The sequence below is a fragment of the Aythya ferina genome, assembly GCF_964211825.1.
Source record: "Aythya ferina genome assembly, chromosome: 6".
Taxonomy (NCBI): domain Eukaryota; kingdom Metazoa; phylum Chordata; class Aves; order Anseriformes; family Anatidae; genus Aythya; species Aythya ferina.
In genome coordinates, this window is record NC_140303.1 from 27,428,394 (window position 1) to 27,447,319 (window position 18,926).

The window sequence follows — 18,926 nt, forward strand, 5'->3', positions numbered from 1 at the left end:
AATGTTATTGTTAACCTGCTTACAGTTCCTTGACAGAACGATGCACACACCACTTTGAAAAGTTGCCCCACACTGTAACCTTCATAATTTCAAGCATAATTCATTCCGAAATTTGTTGGTGTCCTCTGGGTTATAAACCAAACCATCTTAAGTGCTAAATGCTTTGATATAGAAGTTTTCAATTTTTAATCCTTCCAGAGCAAAGAAATAAAACACTGTTTTGCAGATCTTCTGCCGTGAAACAAACATTTACCATGACAACAAAATATAAACCAAAAATCTACATCTTCAAAAACTGCTAATAAGGACCACTTCCACTTTAAAGAAAGACTGCTTCTTGTTTTGCAGTTTGGAATCACAGAACCATGCCCAGAATCATGCAGGATGGAAAAGACCTATAAGGTAATGAAGTCCAACCATGCACCTAGCACTACAAGTCCACTGCTATCCCATGTCCCTAAGCACCATGTCCACACATCTCTTAAACACCTCCACAAACAGCAACTCCACCACCTCCCTCAGCAGCCTGTCCCAACACCTAACCATCCTCTGAGAAGAAATTCTTCCTGACACGCAACCTAAACCTCCCCTGGTGCAGATTGAGGCCTATCACTTGTCACCTGAGAAGAGACCAACAGCCTTCTCTCTGCAACCTCCTGTCAGGTGGTTATAGAGAGTGATGAGGTCTCCCCTCAGCCTCCTCTTAAATAGCAAGTTCCAAGTATGAGTTCTGAGGAAGCTAATAATACTCTAGAGATGAGACAGTCTGAAGAAGCTGATGCAAATATCAACCAATACTCACTCTTTTCTGCCTCACTGGGCCACTGGATTACCTAAAGGAATATTTTGTCTTCGAGCAGTGGTCAAAAGAGAGCATCTTTCTTGTACCTAATGATATACCCGACCTACTGAACAGAGCTGACCACAAGTGGGGCATTTCTTCTCTGACCCTCCTGGGCCACACATTTATACCCTAAAGCATGACATTGGATTAGCTGTGTTTTGGTTTTGAACATGCACAGATAAAAACAATACTAATGGCCATATTGTCCATTAATAATAAGCTTTCATAATATTTTAAAATAGATATTTATCTATATTTCTCTAAAATTTATAAAATTCTAAATAGTTATAAAAATATGATGATTGTGTATCTTGATGGTTTCTGGCTACAATAAATTCTAAGTGGTACATGACTACATATATCTTGCATGAAAGCTTTTTTTCTTTTTAATTAGAAAGCCTGTAGAACAAAGTTACTCTTTACAAAGGGGATTAGTGCATTTGGTTATTAACAGAAATCGTATGTGCAAATCCTCCCCTTATTGACAAGGCTACGTGTTCATGAAGAATTATATTATCGAAGTAGCTTGTATTTCTTTCCTGTTAGTATTTCTTACCTGTGTGGTAAAATGTGAGGAAAAACAAGAGCACTCCCATAAACACATTACTCAGAAAGGTGACAACTCCACAGGTAATTCCTTCTGGAACGGGGTAGACCGTTTCCACGAAGAGCTCGAAGAATATTGGTACGCTGCTGTTGAGAAATATACCCAACAAAATGCAGGATGTGTACAGTGTAGCTGTAAGAGAAACACAAACAGCTGTTAATTTCACACTGGCATTATTTGCCCATATTCGGAGCTCCCACGAACACTAATATTTGATCAACTGAAAAATGCATAAACTTATTTGTATCCTCTGTTTATCAGAAAGTAATTAACATACCACTAGTTTCAGGCAGAAAGGAAGCATTGATTTAAAATAAATACATCAGAATAACAGATTTTTTTTTTATTTATTTTTTTTAAGCTGAACCTGCGAAGACAAATTCTGTGATGTGGAATTCAATTGTAGAAGCAAACAGAACAGTATTATGAATGCAAACCGTCAGCTACAGTTTGATTTCTCTCTGAAACAAACAGTAACTGTTGTCCTATACACAATTAGAGAGGGGAGCAATTAATGCTTTGAATTGGAAATGGACGTGGATTAACCTTTTGGCTTAGCTCTAAAGGTCAGAACTAATTTTGCTTCCATTTTACAAATAAATACTAATGATCTACCAGATATCAAGACATTAGTATTCATCGTGGCCTGAGAGGCAACATGTTGAATCTCTTTTGGCTTCAATAGGAAATGAAGGGCACCCAGTGCCTGGAAGGAATGGGACACGTTTGATAATGCAAATTTTTCCACCAGCGTGTAACATTTTTCTTGAACAAATAATAGAAGAGTGCAAGGGTTTCTTCAGTGCCCTTAGATATTTTGCTCTATGATTTCTGACACTGCCAAATACTTCACAGTGCCTAACATCTTAAGAGTCTTAATATGCCTGCATTATCTACTATTAGATCTATTGCTGAAAAAGAAAGAAAACCTCAAAAGAATTTAGTACTTTTTAGCGCAGACTTATTTACATTTCTAAGTGCTGTCTTGGGAAGAAGACGACTTCCTGACCTGCAGCCTCTATAATCTGAGGTTACCAGTCAAGAAAACAAAACATAAAGAAGCAATTGAAAGGCTTGGAGTGCGGACAAGTCTGGAAGAATTTCTGAAGTTTCTATCAAAGTGACAAGAAAGAAAATGTTTTTTCAGAAGCAAAAGCGTTAAGTCACAGGAAAAGTATTTATAACATCTCACTACATCGTGATGCAAAATTCTTAGACAATTTTTGTCATAAGGACATACATGTTCATATAAAAAAGAAATTGTTTTTTCAGTTTTATTTGCTTTCTTCTGTCTTATGAAGGGGAGAACTGAAAAAGTTCTGCTTCATCTTCTGTTAAGCACTGCTAAGCCTTTTAATTGAGAAATTATTAGGAAGCAGGAAACTTGAGAGAAGCTTAAAATTAAAAAAAAAAAAAATCATTTGTTAAAACATGAATTATGGGAAAGAGACAAAAGCATTAAAAGATACAGCAGAAAGGGCTATCTATCAGATCTGTCATTTGATGTGGTTTCCTTCCAAGGCACAGAGACAGAGGATTTGACTGGACAAGAAAACAAGGGCAGAAGACTCAGACAGAAAGCTGATATATATGGCATAACTTCAAGAGGGACTGCTGCCTGCTCTTCTTCCATTCCCTTCCCCTCCCCAAAACATACCAGAATGCTTTGAGTTGTTTAAAATAAAAAAGGAAAGAGCCAAGGTAACTTTTTACTTTTTGAATTCTTTCCTTTTTCTTTTTTTTTTTTTTTTTTTTAACTGCGGAGTTAAAAGTCAAATATATTAATGCAAGGTATGTTCCAACAGTTTGCAGAGAGCAAAGAAAAAAAATGTTAAAGAAAAAAACAACAAAAAACACAGCCAACTTTATGAGGAAGTTCTTCCTGATGGGCTTTTCTAGGTTAAACTGAATAACTGATTTTCTAGCCACAAGTTCCTTCGATTTTTGCTGGAAGTCCTCAGTATTTAAAATTTCATAAACTTCTCTTTGAACCCCTGCTTACCTCAAACACAGCACATTGCTCTAACTTGCTGTAACTGCTTTCAGATGTACCCAGCAAATATGAACACTGCATTTAGCTATGTGAAGTCTGTGTTGGCTTGAGAAACCAACACATAAATGAAATGCAAGAACCTCTGAAGGCAAACAAACATCTGCCCCTCATTACCCTCAATTAAAGATAGCCATAGGTAAATGCAGAATTCTGTATTAGAAACCTCAAACACTGGAAAACGGTGGAAATAGTAATGAAGCTGCTTACAGAGAATGAGCACCAGAAAAAGTGGAACTCCTTACACATTGCAGTGGAGGCAAAACCCCTGCATCACGACTGAAACCTCCATAAACCGCAACAGCCGGGACACGGGGACTGTGTGCAGAGATTTCCAGACATACAGTTTTCAGAAACTCAGTTCTGCTCAAGCTGAAGACAGCAATATGCATCTAAGACTAACAGCAAATCATCAAGACCTCATGGTTTATCCAGTACAGTAGGTACAAAAGTTTCCACAAGACAAATAGCAGCCTCCCTAACCAACTTGATAGTCTAACATATATTAGCCCTACTACATTCTTGCTCATCGCTTACTAAAGCGTGTTAAGATGGTTCAGATGACTAGTCTGTTAGCAAGCAGACACAATAACTGTACTTTAGGAACTGCATCCTTACATTTCCTAGTCACTTCAGCCTCCTTTGGCCATGCAAGGACACCCACCAGCACACAACACACACTTCCACACTCCCAGGACCAATGCAGCTTTAGCATTTCCTTTTATTTTCCCTCAAATATTACCTGCCTCACACACATACTAAAAATTGCCAGCTGAGTACCAATTACAAAGCCTCAAATGAGATCACAGATAATATAAGTAAATATATTAATAATGTAATAATAAGTAAAGAACAAGCCGTGTGTATACATGCACACACATTTGGAAACCAGTAAGAGGAAATGTCAGTGCAGAATTATAGGTAGAATACAGCATCCAGTAGCTGCCAAGTTTTAAGACCTAAAGGAAATGGCATCTTTTAACTGGTAAACCACAAAAAGCAGCTCTAAAAGTGAAAGATGACAGCCTAAGGGGTTCTCACTTAATGGGTACATATTGTAGTGATGGGAAGGTGTTTTTATTCCGCGTTTCTGTAAATCATTCAGGGTCCTTCTGAGTGCTATACAAATAAGCTTATTCCATTAACATGGTGATTAAGTCACAAATCCTAGGTCAACTAGACAGAAAATCAAAGATAAGATATTTGGTTTCAGAAAAATAAGTTATAGGAAGAAGTCAAATAAATAAGGGTTCAAAAGTAGTTTGGCTATTTATTTCATACACTAAGTAGTGCACCTTATTCCCACCTCAAGGGCACCAAGACACCGTCGCAGGGAGAATACCACCTATTAATGGAGACCATTTCCTTTCTGTTACAGTGACCTTGCACCGAACGAACACAATTACCACGATTTTGTACTGTAGAAGAACAGCTGCTGAAGTTACAGTAAATGTTTTTTCAATTAAGACAATCTCAACAACAGCCATTGGAAATGAATATAAGGATTTGAAAGTGCTGACAAGAACAACCAGAAAAAAAAAAAGATTATTTATCAAGAAGCTAATATCATATTATTATTAATATTATAATATTATGTCCTAAAGCCTATCAAGGACAACTAGCTTGCACGTGTTTGGGTAGAAGCATGTGCTGGGGAAGTATGTCATGCTGCTAATATGAAAAAGATTGTTTTTTCTTAGGGAAAGGAATTAACTGTCTGTGAAGCTTTGTGGAAAGGTGTGCACCATAGACAGTGACAGCTGTGGGCATCCATGAGTAAGTGAACTGGGCTGGATTTCTTTAAACTACTTCGACTGATGTCACATCTTAAAGATCTGTATGTGAATTAAGCAGCTATTTCACCAAATGGCCACTGCAAAAGGAGCAGGAAATGCAAAACACCCATCCAAAGCACAGCTGCTTTAGAGAACTGGCCTGGAGCTGCCCTGGTAGGAGGCTCAAACTCCTTTTAGCCACGTAATATTCCCGCTTGGGGTGTGATGCAGCTTATGTTATTTCCCCAGTGCCTATTTTCCTTCTCTTTGCCAGGAAGAAAGCAAGGAACCAAATGTGCCTTGATAACATCACTGTGGATGTTACCATTAGAAGTAAAGGTGCTGATTTGGGGCTGATGTTGCCAGAGTAGCTTAGCACTAAAAGGAGAAAAAAAAATAGGTTCCATCCTGGCTTCCCACCTGCTGCAGATCTTTAGCTCCAGGATGGCAAATAGATGCCTGTATCCCAAAACAGACTGGTTTCTTCAAGCTACCTGCTGTGACAAGAGCTTTGTACCAAAACCAAACAAACAAATTAGGAGTTAGAACAGGGAAGAGATTTAAATGACAGGGTACGCTTGTTTGTTCTCAGATGAGCTTCCAACACAGCAGACGGGGTCTCAAGCCCCTCTCAGACATTCAAACCAGCTCCCAGAGTTTCCCAGAATGTCCTGCAATGTGTTTACAAATTTCCTTTTAAATTGCACCATCACTAATCTATAACTTCAAAGACAAATCCGAAACTAAATTAAATTAATGGAAGGACTTCCACTAATCTAAGTGGTTCTTATCAGCCCATTGGCACATGCATCTTGGCTGATTTCTAACAGACACTATGAAATATTACTATTTCATTACACAAGTATTTTGCAGATAAATTTCCTAGAGAAATGCAGATACTCCAGAGCAGTGTCGAGTGCAAGGAAGCGGTACAGCATCTGCTTCCAAAGTCCTTTGCCAGAAACAATTGAATACTGTACATTTCTTAATAGTTCTCTGACAAACTGAAACAGGACTCGTACAAATTCCATATAAACAAACAGAGAAGTAAATACCACTGAGTATGTTCTCGTGGGCACAGCATATAATTTAAAGTGAAGCCTACAGAGATCTAGAGCATTTTATTATTGTTGATTATAAGAGCATCCCAAATGCCACAATGAAAGGATAATGCCTTCTGCAGATGAATGCTTTGTGGACTTCCAGTATCTCCATGACTGAGCTAAACAATTCAAAATCCGTTCCTATCAAATTCCCTAAAGTCTGCTAAAGTGGAAACAAACTTCCCTATGACTTAATTCTTGCTACTGGCCAAGGTAAGAACAGTCACTGAAGAAGTCCCCCTCAATTTTTTCCATGAGAAATGGGACTGCCTCAAGGTACGACAGCAATTTTTACTATAATTCACTTATAGGAACAAAAAAAACAGTAAAAGAAAGATGTCCCTGTACTGTGCATTTATAACATCAATATGTTTCATTGCATAAATTTCCATCCCAGCATGTGCTGATCAAATTCTTATCTCATGAGATAGTTACAAATGTAACCAAAAATCTGATCAAATTGGATTTGTTCTATATACTTCAAGGGAAAAACAAGTAGAACTTGCTTTGAAAGCAGAGTATTAACTTTAGAGAACTTAAAAAAAAAAAAAATCACACAGAAAGTGATCCCCCAAGAAAAAAGGGGAGAAGAATATAACTAGAAATCATAATATTTGAGGCTTCCTCTTGATGGGTATTTACAGTGGCCAGATTTACAGATATTCATCCCTGAAATACTCTTCCCAAATTTGTACACTACCTCTAACACTGTTGTCTGTTGTTTTTTTTAATTGCTTTCAATTAAAACCCTTAGAAGAGTGCTAAAAGAAGACCAAAACTAATCGTGGTTTTACAGAAACAGAAGCCATTAGGAAGACAAAGATCATTATTCCAGTCTTATGAGTTGGAGCACAACAGGAGTGGAGTAATACAATTTGTCCACAGCCATAAACAGGTTAACGCTAAAGTTAGGAGAGAAAAAAAGTCTCCACGCTTTCAGGCCACCATTTTTATCCTCTGAGGCAGCACGCTTTATACTTATTAAGCACATCTTGTTTATAGTACAGAAATTAAACTCAAAGAATAAAACAATCAGTATTAAATAATTAGCATCCCTCTTTTTCGACTCTGCGCTTTGTAGATGAGGGTGGGGAGACAGATGTGTTTATAATGTTCTATCTGGTGAACCTGAAAATAAAAGTTTAAACTGCTTAACCTAAATATAGTCATCAACTCGTGGAGTTGCCACAGTATTCTCAGTATCTGCCATGCAGCACTACTGAAGATTTTGTAAAGCAAAATTCTGCTGAATGTGCTCACATGAATATTAGCTCATAAATATTCTCGATATGCTATGCTGAAAACATTCAATCTGAGCTGCAAGCAACTAGTGCTGCATATCAATTTTTGGAAAATGCTAGCATTTGTATCCAGAGATCCTACCAGCTATACAAAGTGGCAAGATACCGAAACTGGCGTTACAATGCGTTACACAATTATTTTGGGTCAAAGCATCCCATTGTACATAAATTCACATAATGAAGTTCAGTACAAAGCAAACTAACAATGGACTTGGCACAGAGAAACAGATCAGCAGCTGCATTGGGAATTCAATGGAGAAAACTATTTTAATGCTCAATGTCTATATAAAATTACCTTTGAAACTTGCTGGAAAAATGCAAATAATATACATTAAAATTAAAATTTCTTAAAAGAAAATTCAAGCTTGCTTAAAATGTAAACTGATTTCAGAACCTGGGGTTTTTAAGAGCTGTGATTAGCTGATGAGAGGTGTCTGAGACAGATGATACAGTAGCTATGACAGCACTATATCATTACTGCCTTGCTTTTCCCCCCCCACACACACTGGGAGTTATGGCTCATACATGACTCCAAATACACTTTCATAAAATCTTTTACAGATATATTAGGAAGTCAGCAAGTGCAAGAAAACTTGTCTCACTGTGGCAGGAGGAAAATCCAAGCATATTATGGTAATGCAGAGCAATGCATGCATGACACAATACAAACAATGCTAAACAGTATCATTTAAAGAAAACACAATGCAGTCATTGATTTTTAATATCTGCATTAAAGGTCTCCATTCTAAGTAATTACATTTTGAAGGAAATATCTTTAGATGACGTTGTGCCTATTTACAAGGAATTAGGAGAGTATTATACAATGGAAGTGCAGGAAAAAACATTTTGCTGTGACCATTTTCTCAAATACAATTCTTCCTCCACTACTTAAACGAGACAGTACTACAACTGCTACAAAATACAGTGATTAAAAGCGGTTTTGTGTGTTTGTTTGTTTAAAAAAAGGTCTTTAGAGATTTTCTTCTCCTTCCTTTATGATGAATAATTGCCCAAACTCTTGTCGTCTTAGCATTCCAAAAGCATGCCTGTATGCAAACATACCCATGTGAGGGCTTAGTCCAGTGACCGGATGAGACAGGCAGAGGGTTTTCAGAAGAGTGGAACAAGCAAGTATACCACAAGATAGCCATATACTAAAGAAAAAGGCCATTTTTGGACCTCAGGAAACCACTGGCAAGGTCTACCTATTAATGCAAACGTTATTTGTGGATCAGTCAGCTATCAGCTGAGATGAAGGGGATGATGATCTCTAACCTGACTTCATCTCTAGGGTGAAGCTTTTCTGAATGCCTGGACCAGTACAACAACCTGCACAAGATGTCTTGCTTCTTCATCAAAATCACTGTCCTGTTGTATGGAAGAATGGAAGAGCTCCCACCAGGTCACGGGGTTACTTCAGGAGTTTCTAGACACTGCTGAATGTGTCAGTGCTTGTCAGCTTTTGCCCCACAAAACCACATGTTCAGGAGTACCACACTGGAGGCAGAACAAGAGAGGAGGGGGGAAAACCAACTCCTCAGGAAATGGGAGCTAGCATGGTTGGAAGGGGAAACATCCTTACAAGATCAAAGGTATACATATCCACACAAGTTTCCACAAGGGTCAGTTTTGAACCTTGTTTGCCCTGCCTCTGTATTTGAATGTGTGGATCAAAATACATCCCTTGCTGAGCAGCACTGCCAGCCCTAACACTTGTGCTCAACTTTTTGGCTACATCAAATCCTGTTGTCTTCAGTAACATAACAAACCCTGCTTTGCAGCAGGTGTTCAGCAGTGCCTGCAAAGTAGCTCTAGGATACAAAGCATTATATAGGTGTTTACTACTAATGCTACAAAGCAAGCAAAAAAAAAAAGCAAATGACTACACATACAAAAAAAAAAAAAAAAAAAAAAAACAGCAAAGAAGAATACACCACAATGATGGCTGCTTTAGCTCTGCTCCCATCTTCTAACCATACAAAAACACCCAGAGGACAACTACCTAGAGGTCCACCATCAGGTCTGCTGAGTACGAAGAGCGACGTCTAACTGAACTAGCTGTGTCAAACCACTTCACAAAGCCACTAACCAACGGCCTGCATTTGACCTCCTGTATTTTGGCTGATATATTCTACATCCCAAACTTTTAATTAAAAGAAGAAAAAAAGAAAGAAGCTCATCAAAATCAATTCAAACGTACCATTTCTCCCAATTACTGTGGAATGCACAGGTCATCATCATATTGCATCATTATGTCGAGGAATAATCTAGCATGAAGTCCCATAAATTAGCTTAAATAGCTTGTGTGTTTTCATCCATAACAGCGTATTTCATAGAGATATACCACTGCTTTTCTGTGTACCAGGATCTAAATTAAACAGGCGCATTGCATCTATTTTATATGAACTTTAATGAGAAAAGGCTGATATGGAACCTCCCCAGCCTACCTAGGAAGTTTAAATATTATGACACAGGAGAAAAAGGAAATCTTATTTGGTAGCTATACATCAGGCCTTGAGGCCCCATGCCTGACGCCTTGATTGACTCCCCCTCCCTCGCCCCAAGAGGAACGCACCGTATTGATGGCATTTCTATTCAAAACAACCTTGTGTTTTATAGGAAAGCTTTCAACATTTACAGTTACATACAGAGCACAGACAGAAAACTCTAAAAGATAATTTACAACTCAATTTAAGGAACCATCCATTTTAGAACAAACAATAAATGCATGAAAAGAACAATCCAATCCCTATATTTTTTATCAAGGGATGTTAGTTCAGGATACTTCCTATCAAACACTAAATACCTTAAGTACTTTTATGCCTCGACAGTGGCAGATCTTTCAAAAAACACAAAAATACCTGAAAACAAATAAGAATTCTTATGGAACCTATATTGCATATTGAGTACTTTAACAGAGTAAAAGTCAGTTCCACTGGGTTTGTTTTGGATCATTGGTGAGTTCATACATAATGACTTCTACTTCTTGAAACCTCTTTGCTTCATTCTTATGCATAGACTTGAAGGGGTATTTATGTGTTTGGCTTGTTGCATCAATTCAGTGGATAGAGTCACTGTAAAAATTTACGTTACTGCAAGCTTGTAGTGATGAAGCAGACAAGCACAAAAAAATGAGAGCTTTTATTGCATTTGTTTTATCTTTGATGGAGAAGAGAAGTGTAGTCATTTATTATGACAATAGCCACCATGAAGTCTGATTTATCTATTAAGTTCAGCTTTATTTGAGTGGAAATATTTTTGAAAAAAGTTGAAATTTCAAGATAAATCACAAATTTGACCAACCACCATCCAGATGGTGTTTCTCCTGAATTGATCATGTATTTCAATTTGCTGTATGCACTTCTAGTTTATAGTTGTGACACACGCAATGCGCCAAGGACATTTACTGAAACTCAAAGTTAATTTGAATAAAACAGCATTTTATAGACTACTTTCCACAACTTTTCTTAGAAACAGGGGGGTAATAATATTTCTCCTATAACATGTATACTTGCATATCACAAAAATGGCACTATATTTAAAATAGAATTACATAATTCTTTATGAAATTATTAAATATATATTTTAAATCCTGATGGTTTAGTTTAGCAACTCAATACTCTGCTGAATGAAACTCTTGGGACCACAGGTATATCAATCTTTTGGTGCAGATAGGAAGGTGAACAACAGATTTAAAAAAATTAAGCAGTGCTTGTTTTCAAATAAAGGCACAGCCCATTGGAAGCTTGAGCTCTCATCTTTTTCTCCATTTCTGCCAACAGCTTTTTCACCCATCCTTTTGAGGTGCAGGATGAGTTAATTTTGGTCTGGAGTTGTTCCCTGAACTTGGGTGGGGGGGGGACGGGGCGGGAAGTCAACACAATGTGGAGATAGATAACTGAAAATACCACGGCTCACTTTGGTTTAAACTACAACACGCTTCCAATAATTAATGCAAAATTCAAAACCCTGGATTGCCAGACATGTCACTGTTTTTTCTTATATGCAACACTACTACCATTCATAGGATTTTTCTTGTTTTATTTCTCACCGTTGTTATTCCAAAACACTCAAAACAGAAAAGCACTCAGTCCCAGAATAGATCTTAAATATATACTCTATGTTGTCATAACTACTGTGGGATTTTTTGCTTTTAATCTTTTTATGAAGTTACTAAAAAGATGCTACAGAGATTTCAGATAGGTTTTCTAAACCCTTCGTTTGCTCTTGGTAAAATTACTATATTACTAAAGATACTAAACCAGGTTATAATATAGTTGATCTAAGATTGCAAATATTTACCTGTGCTACCAATTATAAATAATAAAAATTAAAATACTTGTCAGTACCTGTGGTTAAAGGCAGATGAGTGACACTAGTTAGACAGGTGAGAGTAAACCAGGTTGATGCTAATGTTGCTCCAGATAAAAGCAGCAGTAGTATAAATTTCAGCATTCCCCTGATAAAATCTGCAAATCTAAAATAAAAGCACAGATCAGAGCAGTAAAAATGTTATTGTTCATATTATTTAAATGTAACACTTCACAATTAATTCATTAAATTCTCATTAGGCATTTTGGAAACTGTAAACATGATTTAAAAATCATTTCTCATTTGCAGAAATAGAAAATAAAACATTTTTTATAGAACAATGATATTTCTAGCTGTCAAGCTGAAGAGCCACAGATTTTTTAGCTGTCACGAAACAACCAAAACAGAAAAATGTTCAAGACATCAATTGAAAACACTTGGTATACAAGAAGGGCTTTTTTCCGCCTGCATTTGTTGGACACAATATCACACCACTACTTACACCGCTGCTTTGTCTCCCTTGGCAGACACACTGCACAATTAGCATATGAGGAGGATGATTTATTTCATTCAAGACACAGTTAAATTTAATGATTCGTTCCTATGGGAAATGACAGAACTCCCAATACCAGAATCCCTAGATGGAAGATAACAAGGAATGACTTTTGAACCCTAAGATAGATTGGTAATGAAGCTCTCAATGGCTTAGGCAAAGCAGGAACTCTTTACACATACGGTCACTCTGCCAGTGGCTGTTTTGGGTTGAAATGTCCGAAATGTTCCAGAAACCATGCATCTTCATGCCACTCCCCTCCTACACACATGCCTCAGTGTGAATCTGGGTGAGGCTATCTCCACAAGTCTGTGGGCAGTCTGTTACACATAGGTAAACGTGATCTTTATACCACCTGATGGTACAACCGCCTTTTTGCCATATTTTTTTTTTAATTTTTCTTTCAAGGAGACATATTGCATTTGAACTACACTCACATGGCATAATTATCAGTACAACTGCTCTTTTCAAATGGGATTTCAACCTGGATACTAAAACAGGTATACTATGAAAGCCTATGTGATTTATCCACTAGTAATTTTCTACAGGTTAGGAGATAAGACTTTGGGCTGGACGTATGTTTAAAGAATGTCTTATAGTCCCTCTTACAGTTCCCCTGCTTCTTTCAGGCTAATGGCAGCACAATCCTCTTACGTTGGTTGATGACAAAATCCATCCAGTCTGTCAGCTAATTACCTTTTCTTCCTTGACTATGATCACCTCACAGGCAGATACCACAGCCTACTTGATAAAACAGACAACACTACCAACATTTTGAAAACTAGGAATCCTAGCTCCACATACACTGTAAGAGATGTATGAGTAATGAGATCCTAAGAAAAAAAAAATATCAGTTTTTCCTCTTATTTTGATTCTCCCCGAGCTTTAATTCCACATTGAATTTAGCAGCAAGTAATTCAATAAGCAGTAGAGGGAGATAAATGCTGTATATAATCTTAAAAGTTTATGACTGCAGTGTTCAAGTGGCTTTTGCATTAATCCCTAATAGACAGGGGTTAGCTGCTACTGTTGTTTTTTTCTGACAATTCAAATTCAGCAATCAGGATTACTTCTTCTCAGTAGATTGTCAGTTTCTTTAATTATTCTTCAGGATCATTGGGGTCAAAATCAGCAATTTTCAAAGCTTCTCAATGTGCAAGCTTTAGACATCTTCCACAGAGACTCCCTACGTTGTCTGCTGGCAGGCAACATCACTATTCCCTCTTTTTAAAGGCAAGAACAGTTATGCACATCTCATCTAATGTTGGAAAGTGAAAAATAACAGCCTTCAGGGAGGGACATTCAGAGACAACAGGTCTGGATCCTGTATTTCTACCCTACCATGAGGGATATGTGGGAATGGGAGGATGACACCCACCTAAACCATTCAAGATGATTCAGTGGAGCAAATATCTATCTTTACTGAGCTGCTGCAACTCTCTTTGACACAAATAACCTGGTTTGGATATCACTGGTAGTAATGTGCTCCAAGGAGCTCTCAGCTATCACAGGAATCCAGAAGGGTCAAATACAAACTGAAAGGTTTATCAGCTATTGAATCTAGCCAGCAATAGAAATAATGGAAAAAATAACTTGGCAAACTAGCCTGAAATTAGTAATTGAGCACTTTCTGCTTCTTGTCTGGTTACAGAATAATAAAGAAGACTGTAAAGCAAATCAACTTCTCAAATGCTGGTTTCAATCCAATAATAATATATATTTATATATATATTTAATGCTTTAACTCCTGTGTTCACTTCCAAAATTCTCTTTCTGTTTAAATCTTTTTCACCATCTAGCACATATGGGGATGTCTGCATCTGCCAAAGCAGGCACACCATGAAAGAAGGTGTATGTTCACCCTTCCCACCCCCAGGACACAGATCTCTTAGTCTACTGTTGGTAGCAGGTTTCTGTAACCCAGTAAATCAGCCCTAGGCTGGATCCTACATTTAAAATCACAACCCCGTGTTGCTGACAACACTGTCTGTTGCTAAGGAAATTATCACCATGTCATGAAGTTTCAGCATTTTGACTAACGCTGCAGGTTAAAAGCAGAAAGAAAGATGGAACTGTGAAGGACAAAACCCCAGAAATATCTGTGATCATTAGTAAATGTGACCAAAAAAATCTAAGAAAAGGGAATAGATTTATGTTTCCATGCAATAATATGAATGTCGCTCTTTGACATTGCTTTTCTTCAAGCCAGTATCGTTTGAAAGCTGCCAGCAAAGGGTAAAACACCTGCCAGCTGCCCAGAATAGTTCAAGCTTTTCAATTAGAAAAATGCATCACACAAATTAGCTAAACATATCTAAGTTCACGGCTATTGGGAAAGCAGTAGGTGTAGAGCAGGAGGATTTATATATTGTGCTGAGAAAAACTGGCACCATTTGGAAAATGAGATAGATAAATGAATTTCCAAACTGGGCATTACTTTAAATATAGATGATTTAACATCTCCTGTGACGTGCAGGAACAAATGCTCCAGCGCAAGCCCCAGGTTGTTACTGTTCTAAATGGCAGAATTTGCATTGCCAGAAATTGAAAGAGTAAACTCATAAGCTATACCAATTTTTCTTTGATAAACTTGTAGAAAAAATATTAGAAGAAAATCCAGCTTCTTAAAAAGTGGTTAAGGGAGAGAGCTGCTTGCTTGGCAAATCACAGTTCTGACACTGAAATACATCAGCCTGTCACCCTTGACAAGAATCATTACTTAATTTTCCTAATTACAACTTTCAGCAGATTACAGTCAGACTCGTCATTGATTCTGCCCTACACAGATAAATGCTGAATAGACCTAAGAGGGAGAGTCATCCATCAGGAGTGACAAATCACCATCTCCCTCGCTTTCTGTGTGTAAACCTTTTCATTTGAACTGTATATTGCCCAAGTTGGAAAGACATATTTGGAGACAGACTGTTAGTATTTATTTATTTTTTTAATTTACTCAAAAGCAAAGCTCTGAATGCTACAAAGTACTAGTGTTCAACAAGGTTTGAAATCAATTTTGAAGAAGGTAGAGACTCAGCATTTCCTGAATCTTAACGCAAGCAATATATTAAATAAATTCATCTACCATAAAGCTTGAGATTTGCACGTTGGCATTGAGAGAGCAGGTTCTCTCCTAACAAAAGTGAGCGAGCTGCTAAGGGTGCCCCTCTACTATTGAAACATCACAAATAAATTAAATTAACCTATTATGGAAAGGATTAAGTCAGCATGCCACCTGTTACATTGTGTGATGTATCTAGGTCACCCACAGCAGTGGTTTTAAGCATCTGCAACTTTTAGGATAACAAACTATTGGAAGGTAACCCATTCCTTGTTTTCATGCTTCCCATATCATTCAGCATTTACAATGGCTGTGTCTAGATACAGGAAAAGCATAAGTACATCTATACCACAACCCATAACAGCATAACAAAAAAAGACCATACAGAAATCCAACAACCTGTCAAAACAGACAGACTCTGCAGTGGAATATACCATTACTGTGTCTAGGCTGCCTATGCTACAGTCTCAATATCCCTTCAGGAATCAATACACCCAAAAGTGTTGATGGAAGGAGACAGACACTATTTCTTCAATGCTTTCCAAATGTGCTATAATGGGTTCTCCTTAATTCCAGGCAGCTGAATTCACAATAACCATTTGAAAAGAACGGATGGGAAGCACTTGTCAGGAATAGCGGTATGACTTGTTGAATTGAGGCACAAGTGTGTGGAGTTCGCAACCCCCAGAGAGCAGTAACACAATATACAAATCCAACGCTTCACAAGAAACACATCATAACCCCAGAACTATGCATTTTCCATTTCATGTATCTAAAAGATGAGAGAAAACAAGTTATATTATTAAGAGTATACGCTAAATGACAATCACGGTTGAAGAAATGGATGCAATTATTCCTACCTTGCCATTGCTATGCCAACAACACAACCTCCAACGATAGACCAAAATCCAATCCAGCCTGCATCTACCTGACAAAAAAAAAGTAAGAAATGTGTTAAAGTTAAGAGAATCAGAAGTTAAGGTGTTACTTTCAAAACAAAGGGTGCACAAATGCTAGCAACCCTAGCTGGCATCCCCCATTCCCCTCCCCCAAAAACAACCTGAGGTGCTAGACCTTTTTTTTTTTTTTTTTTTTTTAGGATATTTAAGAGGAAATAAATTCACTAGGAGGAAAGCATGACCAAAAAAGCCTGTGCCCTAAATGTGACCTCTATTTATACAATCATATGAGTAATGTCCTCTGGATTTTTATAGTACTCTATTAAAAGCTTACAAATCCTCTTTTTCCCCCTCCACTTCATCCCTTTCACCTGGTAAACATTATTCTCTATTACTAAAGGTGCAGCAGCCAACAACACTCCCATTTGTTTATCTGCTTCTTTGTTCTTGTCAAAAGGTGTATATAGCTCTGAAACTACTAAACACTAGTGGAGAGTCAGCAGGAAGAATCGTGACAGCTTGAAAGCTATAGATTATTTTGTTTAAAATTTCAGGAGAAAAGTGGTCCATATGTATTAACAGCAGCTTAAGCATAAAAACCTGATAAAATTGTATGTTAGTGCAGAATAAAAACATGCCACTTACAAAATAGCTGCTGATTATCAGTCAGGAGATACTTACTTGGCTTACATGAACTGGCGTTAATATCAAATCCAAAACACCAGACCAGCCAGAGAAAACACCCAGTGGTATAGCATAGGCTAAAGCAATCATCAAGAATCGGAAATTGCTGTGAAGACAAAACATATGCAATTAGCTGCAGCTTATATTAGAAATTGTGCACCAAGATTAGCTGCTAGAGTAAATTGCACCCTAGAATCTATATTCTGCCCGTCAAGAAAAATAGCAGAGTTCTGAAGAGTGAGTGAGCCAGGAAAAACAATGAAGTTATCCGGACATGTCACTAAAATACCAGTGGCTGAGATGTTACTGCCTTAGCACTGTGGTATTTAAAACAGCCAGTCTCTACATTCAAAGACTTTTGGTAACATGCTGGGCTCATATGTTTCTCATTTCCACAAGCAGTTCTGCATTTGCATGGGCAACCCAGTTAACCTAAGTGCATGTTAGAAACAATAAGCACTAATTCAATTTACAAAAAGCATATTTCAAGTATAAAATCAGAGGTTCATACTTTCACAAAATAAAAAGTAAAAACAATTTAGAAAGGGAAGGTTTTGGGAATAAGGCATGCACAACTGCAAGAGTGGGAAATTTTGACAGTTTGAGCTATCAAAACACAGAGACAAGTATAATAGTCTGCTCTAAATACTCAACATGTTTTCTTTTATCCCCAATTAAAATTATCCAACTCTTAGTATTTGGTGAAGATAAAGCATCAAAGCTGTGCCGTTATCATCACTGTACACAGCTAAACAAGATTTGGCAGACAAACACCACCAATCCCCCCTCCCTGCAGCCATCACCACAACCAAAATTAAATGCAACACCTTTGCTAAGGGGATCTAACTTTTCCTATAAAATGTTTCCATTTGGGAACAGAAAATGTGCTTTGAACCCTGTAACACTGCCATTTTTAAGTGAAAAGATGTTATGGCAATTCCCAGGTTATCCCAAGGGATATCTGTGTAACCACAAAACGCACCCCCTCACACCTCTTCCCAAACAATTTATATAAACTTGATATTGATCAGCAGTACCAGTTCCTTGGTATGCAGCAGCAATTTAACAGCACCTAGTTATGAAAGCCAGGGGGAAGGTAAGAGTTTCAAAATAAAAAATTCTCCCAAACATTTAGAGGTTTGCAGCTTACACTGTTTTACTCCCCTCAAAGATTCAAAGCACCCCTGCCAGCACTCTTTTGCACACTGTTCTTCTCACACATCCTCATCTTGCATAACAGATTTATATCACATGAACATATCCTCCTCTTTCAGAATCATTCATGTCAGATTTATTATTTTTTTTAATGCAAAGAAAAACAACTCCCAAACTTCCAGCTCTTCCACACACAGCTCCTATTTCTCTGAATGCTAATGCATTTGCTGTCTTCCAGACAACAATTTTTTTCTCTCTTTAAGAATGCCGTACTCCTATGCTAGTGTATCCTGTGTCATCCTAACATCTCTCTTTCATCTCTCTTAAGGTAGGTGTTCTGATATTACTTAATACTACCCATGTAAAAGCTGTTCCAGTACCTGTAGAAGGAAATAAAAAGGAACACACTCATTTTGCATGGACATTATATAGCCACATTACAGACTGCAAAGAAGGAGCAAGTCTGAAAGCACTGCTCCAAAATAACACTTGCTCATTATTCAAAATCTTTGGGTATCTGTCTGAACCTCACCTTCATTAAAGAGCTGCTTCTGCAGGGTAAGTACTTGTAACTTACTTGACCCAG

The 18,926-nt window shown here is 37.5% G+C and overlaps 1 protein-coding gene across 1 annotated transcript in view; it reads right to left on the reverse strand.

Annotated features, from left to right (window-relative positions):
- Nucleotides 1–18,926, reverse strand: part of SLC49A4 (solute carrier family 49 member 4) — a 63,921-nt gene that overhangs the window by 8,914 nt on the left and 36,081 nt on the right. Inside the window, exons 5-8 of the mRNA XM_084524852.1 lie at nt 17,183–17,291; nt 16,463–16,530; nt 12,030–12,157; nt 1,401–1,583 (exon numbers count right to left, since the gene is read on the reverse strand). Of these exons, the coding sequence (XP_084380978.1) occupies nt 1,401–1,583; nt 12,030–12,157; nt 16,463–16,530; nt 17,183–17,291 (488 nt within the window). The remainder of the gene's footprint in view (nt 1–1,400; nt 1,584–12,029; nt 12,158–16,462; nt 16,531–17,182; nt 17,292–18,926) is intronic.